The following is a 20,163-nucleotide window of genomic DNA, read 5'->3' on the forward strand; positions in this document are numbered from 1 at the left end:
CTACGAAAGCAGATGCACCTGACAATTGGTATTATTGGCCTGGAAGTTGAAGGTCTTATCCCTTGGTGCACTATGGCAGAGGTTAACTACTTACAGTTTATCTACACTATCCTGGAGGCTTTCCCTGAGCAGACCATCCAGTCCAAGTAGCACCTGTTACCCTCCAGCACATGCTACTGTCTAATATATTCCTATTTAATGATGTCTCCCTTACTATAATGAAAGCTCCAAGAGAACAGTCATCTTGCCTAACTTGGGCTTGGCAGGTAGAAAGTTAAATAAATGAATCTAAACTTCCATTTCTTTGGGTTGCCATGTTGACTTGCACACTGTAGATCACAAGTAGGTTTTTATACTACTACTACTACTAAGTCACTTCAGTTGTGTCCGACTCTGTGTGACCCCATAGACGGCAGCCCACCAGGCTCCCCGGTCCCTGGGATTCTCCAGGCAAGAACACTGGAGTGGGTTGTCATTTCCTTCTCCAATGCATGAAAGTGAAAAATGAAAATGAAGTCGCTCAGTCGTCTCCGACTCTTCGCGACCCCATGGACTGCAGCCTACCAGGCTCCTCCATCCATGGGATTTTCCAGGCAAGAGTACTGGAGTGGGGTGCCATCACCTTCTCCGGTAGGTTTTTATATTTATGCTTAAATTTCAGGATAATTGTGTTGAATATCTTATGGTCCATAATGAATTCTGGGAGTGGACTAAAACTAAAAGTTTCGTCACATTCCCCCAAGCACGTACTGACATGGTTGCTGGAATTTTTTGCGGCAACAAGAAAGCCACTTCCTCTGACGTAAGGTGGCCCCCATGCCTATGTCTTGCCACATCCTCTGATAACAGAAATCAGGATGGCCAGGCTGGCTGGGGCGGTCAGGATTCCAGACGCTCACGCTAACAGAGCCCGGAGTGCAGGGGTCTCTGGACCCCTTCGGCCTACAGTCGGCCGTGAGGAGGGGGGCAGGAGGGCCTCCGCGGATTCTGGCGGCTCCGTAGGGCGGCTGTCCGCCTAGCGGCGCCCCTTCCTATTGCGTTCCTCTTCGTTTACCTCCAAAGACCAGAACGCACCTCCAAGCCTCCAAAGGGCAACGTCATTGAGTCCCCTGTCACGTGGAAGGCGCGACAGCGTTCACAGGCTCCCGGCAGGGCAGAGGCCTGGCGGGGTGCTGGACCGGGCCCAGGACAGTCCGCCCCAAGCCCTGCCTCAGATTCCCGCCGGTTCCAGACTCTCGCTCGGGTCGCCGCCGCTGCCAGACGCCAGACGCGGCCCCGCCCACCCTGCAAACGACCTGGCCCCGCTTCCTGGCCCCGCCCATAGCTCCCGCCGTGACCCCGCCTATCTGGACTCGGCTTTGGTCCCGCCCCTGGAAGCCCTATTTATTCCGCCCCCAGCACCTACACCGCCAGAACCCTCAGGCTAGTGGCAGTCGGTTCTGCACCTCTTCTCGCGTCACTGCTGCCGCCATGCCCGGAGGTCTCCTCCTCGGGGACGAGGCTCCCAACTTCGAGGCAAATACTACCATCGGCCGCATCCGTTTCCACGACTATCTGGGAGACTCGTAAGTGGCCACCTCGTCGCCCTGCCCTAGCCTCGGGTTACGCCCGAATTCAGGGGAGCCTTCCCTTTTTCCTCTCTTCGGTCCTCCTCACCGCTCGGCCCCCAACTCGTCGCCTCTCTCCTCCCCGCACCGGTTCCTGCGCGTGCGTCTCGTTGTCTGGCCGCTTCTTCGCGGCGGCGCTGCGGAGGGGCAGCAACCCTCCGGCCCACCCTGCACTTGATCGCCTCTCGCTTCTCGGCCCCCGCGTGGTTGGGCTGGCTCCCGGATGAGGAAGGGGGAGGGGGAACAAAATTGGGTTCCCGCGGATCTCAGGAACGGGAGGCCGGTACGGAGGAGAGTTTAAGTCCATTTACTTCTGTTGGGTGAACTGTGTGAGTAGCATGGTCCAGCCGAGGCCCGGAGCGGGCAGGGGCCGGGCAGCATCGGTGGTCAGTTTCCGGGACTCGTGCCCAGGGTCGTACCTCCCTCCCTCCCTCCGTTCTGCAGTTCATTCCCGGGGGAAGGTGGGTAGCCAAGGCCAGTCAAAGGGCACTGCTGCTGGCTGAAGGTTTAGGAAGGACCCAGCGTGTTATCTGAGGGTTCTGCTTGCTGCAGTGGTATTTGCAGGCTTCTCAGCACAAAAAAAATTTAAACCACCAGCTGCCAAATTGGTGGCTGAAAGACTTTTTGTCCAGAGCCTCCCCCAGCTGCTAGAATTTGATTTGATAGCCGCTTTGGGAGGAACCCAGAACACTCTGCGTGCGGGTGTGTCCTTTATTCCAGAACTTGCAGCACCCTGAGGGAAGGGGTTTCTGAGGTTGTTCAGTTAGCGGTAACTATGGGTAGGTCACGGACACCAACACCTCCCACTTTGAGGCCTTTTTGTTTCACAGCAGAGTGCCTCTTACTGCCCCTCCCCCCTGTGCCTTGCTCCCAGCCGCAGGCAGTCTTGCCAAACTGGTGACCCGTGATCTAGCCTGGCAATCATACTATTATGACTAGGAGTATATTGGTGGAACGGTGGTTTTACAGCTTCTGAATCAGCAAACGTCAAGTTGATTAGATTTAATATGAAACATCCCAGCTGTGTCTAGTTATATTGTGGTTCTGGGGTTCCAGTGCCTGCACCCCCTCAACACACACACACTGTGGTCTAAGGTTTTACAATTCCTTCTTGCTTTGTATCCCTTTTATAAACAGTGACCAGGTGTATATATTACAGAGGGTGAACTTGATGAGATGAATTAGTGATAGGCCAAACCTCTGCAGAGCACCTGGGAGAGATTCTTAGGCCTAACCAACCTCTTCGAAGTGTGTCAGTTGCTCAGTTGTGTCCTACTTTTTGTGACCCCATGGATTTTAGCCTGCCAGGGAGAATCCATGGGATTCTCTAGGCAAGAATACTGAAGTGGGTATCCATTCCCTCCTCCAAGAGATCTTCCCAACCCAGGGATCAAACCTGGGTCTCCCACATTGCAGGTGGATTCTTTACCATCTGAGCCACTGGGGATTTTTTTCCAACCACTGATTAAGGGAAAAGCTAAGTTCTTTGAAAGGACTAGGCTAGAAAAAGGATGAGAAATGGAACACTCAGACCTTAAAAGCAGGCAAAGACTTCAGAAATACAGACCATGTCCGGTCTCATACTCAAGTATCTAGGTATTAGTATTTCTCCAAAACTCCATGGGATTTTCAGAGAATGTTTCTTCCCAGCCCCCACCCACATGAAACAAAATCTTGCCAAAGCTCTTAGCTTGTAGAAAGGTAAATATTATTATGAAGCATATTTATTGTAGCAATAGTTAAAAATGATATCACTGTTTAAGCTAACCCTACTTGTTTGGAATTTTTGTTGATCTGATTAAAAGTGATACCTTCTCAGGGAATTAGCAGTAGGAAGATGAGAGAGAAAACTGCATCTATAAACAAATAATACACAAGTCTGCCTTGGGTCAAGTATGGGAGAGTACTATTTCCTGCCTTACCCCAAAAATAAGTTTGAGCCTTTTATAACACTATAATAAATGGATTGTGGCAAATGTAATTTTTCCCAACTCCACTCTTCATGTGATTTCAGTTCAGACTGTCAATTTGTAATCAGATGTGTTTTGGAGAAAAAAAATTACAATTTCAAACATTACAGGTACCTACCCTTCCCCTGGACAACTGGAAACAGCCAAGGGGTTTGGGAGCTTATTTAATGAGTTTATTGAGCCCAATTACCATGTATATGTGACAGAAGCAGCTTCTTCACAGTACATCTTCACCAAACAAACCGTGGGTTTTCCTTGGGTTTTTCCAGGGGGTTAGTGAGTTGGGACCATCTCCCTTAAAGGAGGAAACCTTTTTGTCCTTTTTGAAAATGAAAAAGGAAGGAAAGGGGATACTGTAACTGTATTCCTCTGAAGAGCAGCAGTAGAGAGACAGAGGGAAATGGGCCACAGTAAGATATTATCAGGGGTTATCCTGTTCCTCGCCAGGAGCAAACTAGAGTGTGGCTTCTGAAGGGGAGGATGTGAAGTGGCTTCAGACAAGTTTTCTTAACATGATTCAGCAAAACAAGTCTCTTGACTCACAGTGCAAAGAGAAGGCCTGATTTTTCTAACTAATCACCTCTTTAACAATGCAAGAGGAACTGCCCTGTTCATTTTTTTTCTCAACTTCTTCCTTAAGTCTCATCTGACCCTTAAATAGATCCTTCACCATGGACTCTAAGGCCTAGATTGTACTCATAACTAGATTAATTATTTTTAAACATTTTAAATAAATCTCTTATTGCCCTTTATGTATATAAAAATACATACCACACCCTCCCACAATCTTAAAAATATTACCTTTCTCTTCCCAGTCTTGCCACAGGGCCATCCATCCTTTTTATAAGAAGGTCTTTTCCTTTCCTGAAACCTTGGGAGCTGAGTGGCAGATGTAGGTGGAAATTAGGTACCCTGTCTCTGCTTTCTTCTTTGTGCTTCAGGAAATTTGGCAAACTTCAAGGAGGTCAGCGTGGCGTCTAGGCTACCATGAGTAATCTACTAGTTTAAGGTCCTGCTTTAATGTTGTTAAGTCGACTAGAATGTGGAAACTGAGTGTTAGATTTTCAGTTGAAAGAATAGTTTCTGCTGCCCAGAAGGACAGTACTCCAAAGATTCTTGGTGACTTAGCTTGAAATGTGCTTAAAATTCATGCAAGTTTAATCGTAGGCAATGATGATGCAGATAATACTATTTCCCTAAGAATCTGTAGTTGTAGAAATCAGCATTGAAGGCTGTATTTTTTCTACCCACCTGGTCTAAAGGAAGAAGAAACTGCACGTGAAGAGATAGGTGAAACTCTTATAATGCTGTTGTTTTGTCAGGGTACAAATATTGGGTGTCCTGTTTAGCAGGTTAGATCAGTAAACTGGTTTTACAAAAGTTTTTATATCTGTTCACGTAAAAGAAGCCAAGTGTCAGCTTTAACTTTACATATAAATAGAGGATAGAAGCCTATTTATTTCAGGTTACATAATGTGTTTATTATTTAAGTCAGGCATTGGTCTAGATTCAGGCATACTGGCTCATCCATTATTAGAGGCGAATGTCAGCATATCTGTGCTTAGAAAAAAATGTAGAAAGTGTAAAAGAAGGGGGAAGCTATTTTAGTAAGTATTTAGTTTGAATAGCACAGATTGTTTTAGCTGAAAAGGACTCAGGGTAGCTCTGGAATTACTAAAGTAGGCAATACCCTGACAGTCTTTTTAAATATTTACCATATTGAATTTCATATATTTGATTGAAGTGGGCATGAAACAGATTTTTCTGGAGATAATTGAAAAGCACTCCTCAACAGAAAAGTTTAAAAGTGATTGTCTTCATGCGTGCATGCTAAGTCGCTTCAGCCCTATCCTAACTGGAGTGGGTTCCCATGCCCTCCTCCAGGGGATCTTCCTGACCCAGGGATGGAACCCACATCTCTTAACATCTCTTGCTTTGGCAGGCGGGTTCTTTACCACTAGCACCACCTGGGAAGCCCCAATTGTCTTCATAAGCATTCATTTTAAAAAGAAAGCCATTTCTGATCTAGGATTTGTGATTTTTCACTGTACGTGATGTTGGTGATCATCTCTTCATTCACTTGTGACCTTCTTTTCCTTATTCAGATGGGGCATTCTCTTCTCCCACCCTCGGGACTTTACCCCAGTGTGTACCACGGAGCTCGGCAGAGCAGCAAAGCTGGCACCAGAATTTGCCAAGAGAAATGTTAAGATGATTGCTCTTTCCATAGACAGTGTGGAAGACCATCTTGCATGGAGCAAGGTATTACCTGTTGGCAGAAGCTTTGAGGTTACAGATCATGTTATAAATTTTATAGAGTAGCTTGGTTTGAGGCGAAGGTGATACTTTCTTTGATACTAAATGATAGAGGGTAGGAATTAGCTTGATTTAGGATAGAATAACATTCAGAAAACGAAAATCATGGCATCTGGTCCCATCACTTCATGGTAAATAGATGGGGAAACAGTAGAAACAGTGTCAGACTTTATTTTTTTGGGCTCCAAAATCACTGCAGATGGTGACTGCAGCCATGAAATTAAAAGACGCTTACTCCTTGGAAGAAAAGTTATGACCGACCTAGATAGCATATTCAAAAGCAGAGACATTACTTTGCCGACTAAGGTCCGTCTAGTCAAGGCTGTGGTTTTTCCAGTGGTCATGTATGGATGTGAGAGTTGGACTGTGAAGAAGGCTGAGCACCGAAGAATTGATGCTTTTGAACTGTGGTGTTGGAGAAGACTCTTGAGAGTCTCTTGGACTGCAAGGAGATCCAACCAATCCATGCTGAAGGAGATCAGCCCTGGCATTTCTTTGGAAGGAATGATGCTAAAGCTGAAACTCCAGTACTTTGGCCACCTCATGCAAAGAGTTGACTCATTGGAAAAGACTCTGATGCTGGGAGGGATTGGGGGCAGGAAGAGAAGGGGACAACCCAGGATGAGATGGCTGGATGGCATCACGGACTCGATGGACATGAGTCTGAGTGAACTCCTGGAGTTGGTGATGGACAGGGAGGCCTGGCGTGCTGTGATTCATGCGGTTGCAAAGAGTTGGACACGACTGAGCGACTGAACTGAACTGAACTGAGGGATAGAATAAAGCCAAAGCATATGGTTCTTTGCTTTTCATGGGTGTAATGTAATGCCTGTCATGCAAATAGCAGGGTTGAGAGTTACTGCATAGCAATTATTGAGACTACAAGTGGCAGAAGGAAGAGTTTATAGCCAATTATATAATACTCTTTAAAGTATAGGCACATACCCAGGTTCATGTTTCCTGGTGAGCTTATGCCTTAGAATTTTCAGAATTGTGATCACATTAAATAGGAAACAAGTCCCAACTTTACACCTGGTTATGTAGGAAACCTCAAGGTGCCTGTAGCATGAAACCATATCCGTTGTTATTTTAGTGGTGGTGACATGATAGACTGCTAGTGACAGAAGGAAGAAAGTTAAGCAAATAGAATTAAGAAACATGGTACAATTTGTTATCCATTTCAAAGTTCATGAATGCTACGTTTATCCTGTGGCGTCTCTGTGGCAAAATCCACAGAGGGTCTTAATCTGCTATGCCACCAACTCTTGTTTTACTTTCAAGGCGCCACAGAATACATAGACCTTATTCCAGCATTAACTCTTTTTCCTTACTTGCTAAAACTCTACCCAGATAAACTCCTCATTCTCCAGTCAATAGTTTATGCTCAGACTTGTCTACATGTTTCATTAATATTGCTCCCTCTCTCTAGAATGCCTTCCTTTGCCTTCAAGGCCCAAGTCAAAGTCATACCCCATCCTTAAACCCTTTCCTAGCTCAGCAGTCTTACACATGGGGAGGCTGGTGTACTTCAGCTTCTGCCTTTTGCATATTACCATCTTGCATTTGTTGCTACTTCTTATGGAAATCATCTAACCAAATTAGAAGTTCCCTTAGAGGCAGGAACTTTACTTATCTGTATCCCATATGTACTTACCATAATGCTTAGCCCACCTTAAGTGAAATTTCAATGCCAGATCAAATAATAAAGCTAGATTTTTTTCTTTTCCCCCAGAATTTCCCAGGATGGAAAAATGAATAAAGTTTTTTCACTAGGAGAGGAAGGCATAGAGAGCGGAAGCAAGTACATTGTCCTTCAATTCAGACTTGGAATGCTTTGCTTTTTATGTGGATTTCACCCTAGTGTAAATTCACCTCTGCCTTTTTACCTGTAAGAGATTTACCTTTGACTAGTTACTGAAGTGAATATTCAACTCTCTATTCTTTTTGCTCTAAGCTTTGTGTTTCTTCTCTTTCTTAATATCTTTGTTTCAGTAGCTTAATGTCTGAGTCAGGGTGCTTTTGAGTCAGGGTTCAGATCAGTACCATATCTACAGAATTATCTTTGCCTGTGACATAATTTCTGGATGTGAACTGATTGTCACTGATGGTTTTTTTTAACAGTGTTTGGGTACCCAGAGGTACCTGGGATTGACATCTTAACTCTGTATTATCCACTTTTAGAGAGTTTAATGCTGCTTTCTCAAAGCAATAAAAACACACTGAATTTGAAGAGCCTTGGGCATGAAAAGGCTCTAGATTATAACCTAAGTACTATACCCTACTGTTATTTCTGTCAGTGAACAGTTGGGATAAGGAGTGTTCATTTATTAATTTTCTTATTAAAATTGTGTCTCCCGCATTGGAGGCAGACGCTTTAACCTCTGAGCCACCAGGGAAGCCCTTAAAATTGTGTAGAGAAATTATTATGATTATGGTCCTCTCTTCCCTGTCTTACAAAATGATGTGTGTTAACTGATTGCATTTAGAGGATATGCCTGCTTTAGAATTCCCTTTTTCTGTTTCCCCTGCATTTCAGGATATCAACGCTTACAATGGTGAAGAGCCCACGGAAAAGTTACCTTTTCCCATCATTGATGATAAGAATCGGGACCTTGCTATCCAGTTGGGCATGCTGGACCCAGCAGAGAAAGACGAAAAGGGCATGCCTGTGACTGCTCGTGTGGTAAGTTGTGTACTACTAGATAATCTGACCAGGCAACATCTATCCGAGTAAATGCTTGGGGCAACTAAAGTAAATGGGTGAATATCTCCAGTTAGGAAATAAGTGTGTGCTGGCACTTTCACTTTTTATCTAAATGCTGGTACAAAGTAAAATTTTTCAGCTAACTTATTAATAAACTGCTTAATTCACAGCTTTTGAAAATCTACATAGTTATCCTAACATGTCATCTAGAATTATGAAATCTTCTGCTATAGTTCTCCTGACAGCCCTCTCTTTAAAGCAGTGGGTCATAAGTGAAGTGAAGTCCCTCAGTCATGTCCGACTCTTTGCAACCCCATGGACTGTAGCCTATCAGGCTCCTCCATCCATGGGATTTTCCAGGCAAGAGTGCTGGAGTGGATTGCCATTTCCTTCTCCACAGTGGGTCATAGTCTTCTTCATAAGGCATCTCTTGTTTTGAATTCTTATTTGTTCTGTCCTTATCCACCAGAGAACAAACTTATTCCCACATCTGCAAAAATGTATAAAATTTTGAGGACCAGTGTCAACTCCCATGGGGCTTCCCAAGTGGCTCTGCCTGCCAAAGCAGGAGATGTGGGTTTGATCCCTGGGTTGGGAAGATCCCCTGGAGTAGGAAATGGCAACCCACTCCAGTATTCTTGCCTGGGAAATCCCATGGACAGAGGAGCCTGGCGGGCTACAGTCCATGGTCACAAGAGTTGGACATAACTTAGCTAGTAAACAACACCATCAACTCCCATTAGTATTATTTTTATGATCATTTTCCATAGTTAACATAGTACCTTCCTGAGACCTTTTCTGGATTCAGTTCACAAGTCAGTTTTTCTTACAGAGACAGCCAAAACCAAATAAAATTCCCTTCAAGTTTAGAAATATAACATAGAGAAGAAAATCATAACTACTCCAACTACCCAGTTTGTTTGGCATGTCTTTCTAGATACTTGGGGGCTTTTGTTATTTTGTTTTGTTATACCCTTGAACATTTTTAATGACTAAAGAGCCTTATAAGAGGCTTTAATATCAAAAACACTCAGAGTTCTTCCTGTTTATGTGTCTGTGTACTTTGCAGGTATTTATTTTTGGTCCCGATAAGAAACTGAAACTGTCCATCCTCTACCCAGCTACCACTGGCAGGAACTTTGATGAGATTCTCAGAGTAATTATCTCTCTCCAGCTGACGGCAGAAAAGAGGGTGGCCACCCCGGTTGACTGGAAGGTAAAGATGCTAAAAGGGCAGAAACCCAACTTGCCTAGAAGGCCTATTGGCTCCCTTTAGGGTGTTATCTAGGGCTCTGTTTCTGGCATGCAAATACTGGGAGGATTTTTCCTCCTGGCTGAGTTTAGGATTTACTGAGAGGCCATTTTTCAGTCTTTAACACCTTTTATACAAAATACAAACTCCCTATATTTCTAACTTTTAGGTTATTTGGACAGATTAATTGGTTAGAATGATTACTTTTCCTAAATAAAAGGATTAAAAAAAAAAAAAAAACTTGAACTCTTCCCTGATGGTAAAATATTTATAGCAGAACTTAGTTTAACCACTTAAGTCATGGGTATAAAACTATTTGGTGTATTAATGTCTTGAAACATTTCTCTTAAGCTCCAGTCTTTTAAACCCATGTAGAATTCTCTGAAACCTGTTTGTGAATTTTTAATCTCTATTATTCCAGCAATATGTAGGACATGGATAATATCACAAGAGTTTCTTAACATCGCTACGTTTTTTAATCCGCTAACCTGAATACCTGGTCTTGTTATTTTCTTTCTTCTGACTGGCAAACCATTGAAATTCTGTGTCCATTCACTGAACCTATGTTTACTGAGCCCAGACAGTGGGCACTGGGATTTAGCAGTGAACAATCAGTGTAAAGTCCCTGCCCTCACAAAACTTACATTCCAGTGGGTAAAGACCAACAGTAAAGTTTACAGTATCTTAGGTGACAGTGTATGACAGAGAGTAATCATGCAAAGGTGGGGAGAAGGGGAGCAGAGGTGGGAGGACTTGCTTTTATATTTGGCTGTCAAGGAAGGAAGGCTCTTCTCTGAAGAGAACTTTGGGGAGGACATAAACAAAGCGAGAGGCCAAGTCATGCATCTTTAGGAGGAAAGAGCACTGCAGGCTTAAAGGAACAGCTAAGGAGTTTTCCTAAAAGTGAGCTTGGCACGTTCAAGGAACAGGAGAGCCAGCATGCCTGGAAAAGCAGCAGCAGGAGGTGAAGGTAGGGACCAAGGGTGAAAGAGGAAGGCTGGGTTCAGTCACACAGGGTAGTGCAAAGGACTCATTTAGAATAAATTTTAAAATGCAGTAGCAAACCATTACTGGGCTTAAAGCAGGACTATTTCTTGTTAAGGTGGGGAAATACTTCTCTTCCCAAAAGTGTCAAAGATCAATTTGTGAAAGTAAAATTCCTCAGGGGGAGAGAGCAAAGCAAAGGAGACTTGATTATTCTCATCATGAAAGACTGAACTTCACCATTCTCAATGTCTTTTCAATAGAATGGGGACAGCGTGATGGTCCTTCCAACCATCCCTGAAGAGGAAGCCAAAAAACTTTTCCCTAAAGGAGTCTTCACCAAAGAGCTCCCATCTGGCAAGAAATACCTCCGCTACACACCCCAGCCATAGGCTCGCCACGGTGTTGGTTCTGGAGCTGCCCACTTAGCACCATGAGCCAGAGGATGCCAGCTGTCCATCATGTTTCCCCACAGCAGTCCATTAAAAACATTCTGGTGTGATCACAGCCAAGGTCCTTAGGTTGCTATACTACTGGCTTATTAAATGAAAACAGCACTAAAAATTCCGGGGGATCCTTTGTGCCTTCAGCAGCTTTCTCCTTTGTTCATATATCTTCACACTCTCTGCTGACTTTCTTCGAAATTTGAGACTTATCTTGGATCTCTGCAGGGTTTTATGACCAAGAGGTGGTATCAGTTTATGGTTGAAAAAGCCTGCTTTGCTCCATCATACTGTGTTGACCAAAAGTTCATTTGGCTTTTTAAAACCCGAACGAACGTTTTGGCCAAGCCAAAAAAATGACTATCAGGTTTGGTTTTTTTTTTTTTTTTTTTCCTGTGCTAATCAAATCTTCTGTTACCCATTTTGGGAGGGAATAGAACTTGGGGTTCAACTTCCTCTGTACGTATCTACGTGTATAACCTAAGAACTTAAGAGTAACCTGGTAGTTCTTCAGTATTCCATGTTTTGATCACAACTGAGAGAAAAAACCTTTTCCATTCAGTACTTTTCTAGTAGATAAATGAAAGATGAGCCTGGGGAGAGAATCTTCAAATATTTTGCTGTTAAGAAAATTTTTCAATAAATTGCTATTGAAAGTGAGAAGCTACAGAAAAGGCTCCACTTGCCTGCCAGAGAGGTGTAGCAGAAGGCGTGAGCAACATGACAGTGCCAGGTGCCTTTTGGAGAATTTCTGGATGTCAGTTTGTTCTATGATGACATGCAGGTGAAAGGGCCCACCGTGGGAAGAGGGAATAGGGAAAAGGATGACTGAAAATGTTTTATTATCTATTCTTGCAGTGGAGGAGGGAGATGTTTTCTGAATTTTGCTTCTTAGGGATCAGCAAATAAATCCTTTGTCAAAAACGTGATCAGAGAATTCTGTTGTCACATTTTGAAGTACTAGTTCAGACTCATGTCCTGAGGGCAAGACGTCTCCTTGCTAGGACTGACACTGATGCCTCTCTCCAAAGACAGGTGTATAAAAGTTCATGTAATGAAAACGGAGGAGCTGCTGATGAAAATGTGATCCTGCCACATCTCCTGCCTACTTCGCACCTTCGTATTACTTACCTGGGCCCTGTGGAATCTCTGACCCCTGCAACAAAGAGCTCCTCTAACCTAATACCTTAACAGGGGTGCTGGATTTAAGTATACCAATCTTGAGGGTGATGGGACATCTTTTGCTTTTCTGGAAAGAGTACAAAGGATTCCTAAGTCAAGAGTCTCTCAGACTGACTATACTGTCCTAGGTTTAGAAAGACAGGTCCCATACCTGGTATAATCTCTTGCATATAGCCCTCTATACTTTTATTGAGTAGAATAACGTAAAATCTGATCCCTGGTGCCGTGTTTTAGAGAAGTCATTAATTTTTCATTTCCTTAATTTTACCACATGTAAAATTTGGGTGATGCTAAGAAGGTTGAGAAGGAAGGTGAAAATTCCAAGTCATATCCTTGGGAATGCTGGTCTGAGAGAGATTTAACTGGGCTGGCATCTTGCTGTCACCTCTTCTCCAAGTCACTGTGTTTTGTATTTAAAGAACCAAGACTATCTGGTGCTCTTTAGCACATCTCTTCTGAGTAACCCCTGGCTCCTCAAATCTTATCACCTCCCTATTAGGTTCCTCACTGCTCTCTTCCCTTGGCTATTCACCTTCAGTCCTGCCTCTCAGAGAGTCTGGCTTAAGTCTAAATCTCCAACATTCATTATTCACACATCTTTACTGATTGATCGGACACTGGCCATCAAGTTTATAAATTCAAAATCAAATTCATCAATTATTCCCCCAATAAATACATTGCCCCTCTTATCACTCAGGCATCCAAACCTTATTTAGCTATATCTACCCTACCCACATAGATTTTGTCCATATAAGAATGCTGAAAAACTCAAGGAAAAGGGAGGTCATGTACCCACAAATTAACTTCTGGTTCTATCACAAAGCAGCCATGAGGCCATGGGAGTGTGAGAGTATTCTCCAAATGTAAAATGTTACATAATGAATGTATGTTGAGGGGATAGCAGTGATTATAATAAGTCTTTTTTTTTTTTTTTAACTGGGATGGCATGGGAAGGAGAATTCCCCCTTCCAGAATTGTTGCTCTCAACTTCATAGGGAGAATAGATTTAATAAGTCCAGTAATTTATTAAGTGAAAATGAATTATATGGCTGTTGTGGCTATGAGAGAAGCTTAAGAATTTAAGAGGCAGTCTATTGGGTGCCTTCTCAAAGAATCAGCAAATGCTTTGGCTAGAAGAGATAGCCATCTAAGATTCACAGAGTGACTTGAGGTTCCTGGGTGGTCTTGCCAAAAGTCTGACCTTACCTCCAACCATTCCCCTGAGGGTAAGAATCCTCATTGAGAGGCTCAGGAAGGGGTAAGGAGCTAGAATGGCTGGGTCTAAAGGGGCATATCAAGATGCCACTTGGATGCAGTGAACTGGCACAGTGATTTACTCGATTTGACCTCCACCGCTTTGGGCAATGCAAATTGAGGAAATACAACTTTGATTCAAACTTAAAGGATGCGTTAACTAGTTAAAAAGGCATTGCCACTTTGTCAGTGATTGGCTCAGCAATGGGCACTGAGACACAAATAGAGGATCATGAGTTTCTATAAGAATTCTTTCTCAAGAGCAACTAGAAGCCATTTTTCTCTCACACTGAATATAAACAAAAAAACATACACTGATTGCTGCTGCAGCTAACTTACAACCTGGGAGCAGGAATCCAACCACCGAATGAGGCTGTAAAGGTCAACAGCCAAGCTGAGAGAAAGGAAAACATCTGACCTTTCATGATCTTCACTGAGTCTAACAACTGTGAACCCGTCCTACCTCTGGACTACTATAACATAAAATAATAAATCACCAGATTTCCTTGGTGGCTCAGTGGTAAAAAATCTTGTCTGCCAGTGTGGAAGACATGCGCTTGATCCCTGATTCGGGAAGATCCCACAAGCCACAGAGCAACTAAGCCCGCGTGCCACAACTACTGAGCCTGTGCTCCAGAGCCCAGGAGCTGCAACTACTGACCCCATGTTGTTGCTGCAACAACTGAAGCCTGTGCTCCAAAAGAGAAACCACCACAATGAGAAGCCCACACACCGCAACTAGACAGTAGTCCCCACTCTCCGCAATTAGGGAAAAGCCTGCGCAGCAATAAAGACTCGGCACAGCCAAAAATAAGTAAAATTTCTTTAAGTAATAAAAATAAATCATCTTAGTGTTTAAGCATTTTTGAGTTGGGTTTTCTGGTACCTGGGGACAAAAGCATCCTAACTGATACACATAGAATTAAATGTCCTCTAGTTATTTCAAATAACATGATAATGTGCCTCATAAGATTGTAGAGCAGACATCTGTTTTTTTTGCTACTTCTTAATCCCCTATCTTGTGGAACTCAAGCTTCAATATGCATTAAACCACATGAGGAGTGTGCTAAAATAAGCAGGCCAGGGCCCTTCCCCCAGACATGGGTTCCACAAGCGGCCAGAAGTTCTTCATCTGCCACAACCCAGGTGACCATGATGCAGTATACAGCAGACACTGCAGTTCACCATAGCCATTTCCCCTTATTCTTCATGAAAAATACCCAGATTGTATTAAGGGTGGCAAGTTGAGGTGCCAGTTAAAATTCATCCTAAGATGATAGGTGGGTGGGGTCATGTGACAGTGTTGGCCTGTGGTGGGGTCTCTTCCTGAAAGTGCCTTGCTTCGCTGAAAAGCAAATGGGATGACTGAGTTACAGATGTCATTTTGCCACCCTGAGGATAAAAGTCACAGGCCCAGGATGAAAGACAGGGAATCTGAAAGGAAACCGGGTCTGTGGTAACTTCCTTAGACAGCCAGACAGTCCTGGCTGCAGGACTGCTGTTAGGTGTGGCCGCGCCTAACGTTTGTTGACACGTAAGTACTCCACGAGCCACCCTGAGAAATGTTGCCCTGTTCTAGGTATCTGGAGGGCCTTGACTTTTTCTCTTGTGTTTTCTTCTATTCTTTCTTCTATTATGGTTTTCCCTGGAGTAGCAAATTGTGTATTCTTTTAAAATCTTGTTGAAATGAAAAGGAATAATGGATCCTAAATATTAAACAATCATCATAAAATTCAATTTTATTTGACTTTTTTAAGTAAAATGAAAAGTGATATTAAATAGTACTATGCAATGTAAGATTGTTAATTTTTCCTAAACTGCTTTTAATAACTAAGATTATGGAACATGGTTCCATTTTTCAGTATTTACTAGATTGAGGATTTACTAGATTTTACTCTGTAAAATGTTAGGGAGGCACTAGTTGTAGCAATAACACAAATCAAAATTATAGTTCTTATGCTTTAGATAGTAGTGGGTTAATTGTACAATGCTTTTGATAACTTCTACTCTATCATAGGTTGCTCTCAGCTGGATGCAGGATTTCATTTGCTAAACTGTAAATTTAAGGTATCTGAAGGATTTTGAACATCTCAAGTATAAATGCAACTACTTAAAATTAGAGCTTTTGCAGCAGTCCATCAAAATTGTAAAATAAACGCAGAGGTAAATTGCTTTAGCAGTTTGTGAGTAAACTCCTTGCCAGGTAGTGTTTCAGCACTTGAGTCAGGATATTAGCTCGGTCTCTAAACTGACTCCATGTATCACGTAAGTGCCATTAAAGTCCTTTTCTAAAATGGGATCCAGTTTCCAACTACAAAAGAAAGTCAAAAGTAAAATATGAGACTATAAGCATTTCAGAAAAAAAGAAAAACAGTAAGTGCAATCGGAAAACCTACTGAAAAGTTTCCATTTAATTATCTGGAATACTCCCTTTAGAAGAGCTTACATATTAAAGACTGAGTAAGTAAGTACCCCTGCATCTCTATCCCAACAAGCATTATCTTGTAAAGAGATACATTCACTTAGTTAGAGTAGTGTATCAAAGTTCACTTAAAGAGAAATGTGAGGAGAGTTGAATTCCTGTTAACTTTGTGACTGATTGCAAGGTAAACTGGAAACTTTTCTCCTCAATTGTAATGAGAATTTTTTAAATAAGGGGACCTGGAAGAGACAGTGGCCAGCAACAAGCCAAATTGCTAGACACCTAATGAGGTGTCACATTTGTGAAATAGATCCCTTTAAGAAAGACAAGAGGATGACCTAGGAAGACTGCCTATAAGGAATTCAATTGCTTTGTTTAGAGGAACCAATAACCATCAGTTTGGTCAATGCAACTTTCCTTTTCCCCAACAGACACACTGCAGACCACCCTGATTGTCATAAATGATAATCATAGGCCCAGAATTTCTATTAAAAGTTTCTTAGGGTGGTGATCTGGTTGGGGGTGTGATGGTCAAGGGACTTATGAAGCTGCATTTCCACAGCACATCATTTTTTCATAGAAGACATGGTTTTGGAGTGACTTGGCAACTGAGGGAGGGAGGGTGCTGAAGGCTCCTAAAGCCCATTCTTGGCACCACTGTTGCTGCTACATGGCCCCCTCCTGCGTTTGCCCACCATCCTGTTGCTCTGTCATAGCTGTCTTCTCCAATCCACTCCACTCAGCAGTGGGCTCTGGCCCAAGTGAACTCTCTTAGGGGCCCTCACAGAGATCCCTTGAGTAACAAGCTTTGCAGGCTACCCTGCTCCCCACCAGACTTGCCTCCATATTGTCCTTGCCCAGTGTGACCAGCCCTCTCCCTCCCTAACTCTAGGCACACTTTCCAGCACTTCTCAGACTTTTCTAAAATAGTTCTGATTGATGAGGAAACTAGAAAAAAAAGTCATCAGGGCAACACCTAAGTGACTCTCCCTAATAAAATATTTTGAGGCATCTGTTTTGATTAAATTCATGCAAATTTGTCATCCTACTCCAAAGTATGTTTATTTTAATATAAAACATTTTAATTAACCTAATAGTAAAATGAGTTAATGTCTCCCTTTGAAAGATTGTCAAATAAAATTGAAACCCTAGGAAAATGCCCATGATCAACCTGTGCTCCACATACCCACACCAGAGACCTACAGATCCATGGGAATACACACTCCAAAGAGAAACATCCATAATTAAATGCTAGTGTCTCACTGTATGCATGATGGATGGGCCTCCCCACCCCTGATCCTAAAGATCCCTACCTTTGAACTAAATATCAGGGGAGGACTTCCCTGGTGGTCCAGTGGTTAAGAATTTGTCTGCCAATGATCCCTGGGTTTGGGAAGATTCCACATGCCGAGGGACAACTAAGCCTGTGTGCCACAACTACTTGGGCCTGCATTCTAGAGCCTAGGAGCTGCAGCTATTGAAGCCTGCATGCCCAGGGCCTATGCTCTGCAACAAGAGAAGCCACTGCAATAAGAAGCCGCACACCACAATGACAGTAGTCCCTGCTTGCCAGAACTTGAGAAAGCCCACGGATAGCAATGAAGACCCAGTGCAGCCAAAATTAATTTTTTTAAATAAATAAATACCAGGGAAGGGAATTAGGAGGGAGGAAATTGGGAGAGGGAATCACGGCAAAATTAGGATTTTCAAAAATATTCTATAATTTTAACTGTTAAGTAATTCAGGTGAACTCTAATCCCAATTTTCCCATATTAAAGCACTGCCACTAAGAGTTTCTTTTCTCGCCACCTACATGTTGCTACTTGACTTCACAATTTATTTTCACTGTGTAGTTTAATAGTCACAAAAAGAAAAATCCAAAGTGTCAAGTTAATTACCTCATCTTTTTTCTTCCACTGGTAGTCTCTCTTAGTCATTCCAAGACCCGTGTTGCCTGAGCCAATCCAAATAAATGCATGAAAGAGAAAAATTACATTAGGAATTTCAGAGTATTGGTAGCAAGAGGATATTCTGAAATCTCAGTTTTACTTCCTCCCTGTAAGTCTCCCCATTCAAATGGGCTTTTTACATTCCTCCCTCAAGGAGATATGTGAACTAGGCTCCCAAAAGTCCAATACAAGGGCTGGCAAATCCAAATGAGAACAGGCAGGTCACACAGACCGGGTGGTTTGGATATAACACAAGAGGGAGGGTGTGAACTGTGGCAGACCACAGAGCATCTGCTTCCTGTGTAGGAGCCAGCGATGCTCAGCTCTACCTGGTTGTTGCCACACACAGATAAAAGGACTGAGTGTTCAAAGACTTTACAATTTTTTTTTAAGAAAAGCTCAAATTTTGTATTTTTTTAAATGTGAAATTTCTGGATTTTTATACTTGACAATTTTAAAAGAAAACACAAATGTAAGCCAAATACAGTGTACTGACTGGATCAAATCCACAGGACTGCCACTTGTGACTTTCATCCCAGACTCAATGGGGAATGCAGATAATATATTTCCCTCACTCTAAAAATTTCACCAACTCAATAGCCCTCGGGGTGCCTTATAGGGGCTGACACTAGACCCTGAGCTCCCAGCCTTGCCATATACTCCTGTGCCCCAGGAGTGCTGTGAAAGCAGCAGAGTGGCAGACCAAAGACTCTGTGAGGGCTAAATTAGAGGAGCAAATCGAGGATGGTTGTGTTTTCAAGCTGAAGTAGCTGGGGAAATGGTGACCCTGGGCTTGGTAAGGCAGGATGCTAAGCACTGAACGAAAGATCTTGAACGCATTTTCCCGACAGCAAGGCCTTCCTGGAAAGTCTTCTTTACAGTATGCTGAGCACCATGATATAAGCAAATGGGCACTCATATGCACTTAGTGACAATAATTATGTAGTGACTATCAAAGTCATCTCAAAGCAAGTCATTTGAGTTTTGGTTGTGACCGTGGCTTGGACTATTCCATGAGCATGGGTTAGATTCTATATTCCCTTTGGTCGTTGAGAGAAAACCGGATCCCACACCTGGGCCTGCTGTGTGAGTCTATTCCCCCACCCCCACTCCTGCTCTGTCCTCCAGCAGCACTATGGGGCTCCAGCCTATAGGATCAGAGTAAAGGGAGCAGCTGCTACCCCCAACAGGGTTGTGGAAGGAGACACACGAGAGTGTCAGAGCCACCTGGACTTCAGTGTCTGAAAGTCTCTGAAATGTGACCTCCCAGAAGCAGTGTGGGGCCCAAGAATGGAGACAGATGACAAACACACACAGTGCCCTCAAATCATTTTTTTAGAATAAAACGAAGCTCACGTATCAAAATTCTTTCTCAGTGGCTTGCCTACCTCTAAAGAGCTACCCCCTTACCCATGACTTTGGCATTGCCGTCGTTTTTGTCAGGCGCAGGTGCTTGGATAACCAACAGCTTGCTTAAATCTGAAGTTCCCTGCACCTAAAGGAGAAAAGCCAAAATCAGTCAAAAGAGCATTCTTTTACCTCTAAACTGGCTGCCTCCTAGCCTTTCCAAAGAATATTAAAAAATAAGCTAAAACATAGAACTAACCTCTAACCTAAGTTCTATCTTTTTCATTTCAAATCCTCTTTTACCTTGTTTCAAAGAGTCTTGGCTAGGTGGGGGATGGGTGGGTGGATGGTTGGATGGAAGGATGGAAGAACAGACGAATGAGTGGATTCTTACATGGCTTAATATGTGAAAAAGTAAGCGATCAAAAATGTAAAATAATTTTAAGAGGTCTTGGACCAGGAAATTATCTTTTGCATTTTTATAAATATCAGAAAGGAAATTTCTATACTTTACTTTTAACCAATTTGGAAAATGGAATCCCCAGCATCCACTGAGTTACTATTATTCTGACATTGACATTCAAGGGCTCAGGACCCAGCCTTCCCAGATAGGAAAAAAATAAAAGCTTTTTTCCCTGAGTTTTTGCCCAACTGCCACAAAATCTGCCCTCCCAGAATGCAAGCAGCATACGTAAGTCATATATAACTATCATTTCTAGATATTATCACATTT

The 20,163-nt window shown here is 43.0% G+C and overlaps 2 protein-coding genes across 2 annotated transcripts in view; one reads left to right on the forward strand and one right to left on the reverse strand.

Annotated features, from left to right (window-relative positions):
• The first annotated feature begins 1,436 nt into the window (after positions 1–1,436).
• PRDX6 (peroxiredoxin 6) lies at positions 1,437–12,197 on the forward strand. Its single transcript, XM_068986110.1, has 5 exons — positions 1,437–1,565; positions 5,683–5,839; positions 8,430–8,576; positions 9,667–9,813; positions 11,097–12,197. Exons 1-5 carry the CDS (start codon positions 1,471–1,473, stop codon positions 11,223–11,225), a joined length of 675 nt encoding a protein of 224 aa, XP_068842211.1. The 5' UTR covers positions 1,437–1,470; the 3' UTR covers positions 11,226–12,197.
• Positions 12,198–15,002: 2,805 nt separating this feature from the next.
• SLC9C2 (solute carrier family 9 member C2 (putative)) overlaps positions 15,003–20,163 on the reverse strand; it is a 101,872-nt gene continuing 96,711 nt past the window's right edge. The window contains exons 25-27 of the mRNA XM_068985782.1: positions 19,494–19,578; positions 18,033–18,088; positions 15,003–15,104 (exon numbers count right to left, since the gene is read on the reverse strand). Of these exons, the coding sequence (XP_068841883.1) occupies positions 15,003–15,104; positions 18,033–18,088; positions 19,494–19,578 (243 nt within the window). The remainder of the gene's footprint in view (positions 15,105–18,032; positions 18,089–19,493; positions 19,579–20,163) is intronic.

Source organism: Capricornis sumatraensis, chromosome 14 (genome assembly GCF_032405125.1).
Source record: "Capricornis sumatraensis isolate serow.1 chromosome 14, serow.2, whole genome shotgun sequence".
In the NCBI taxonomy this organism is placed as follows: Eukaryota; Metazoa; Chordata; class Mammalia; order Artiodactyla; family Bovidae; genus Capricornis; species Capricornis sumatraensis.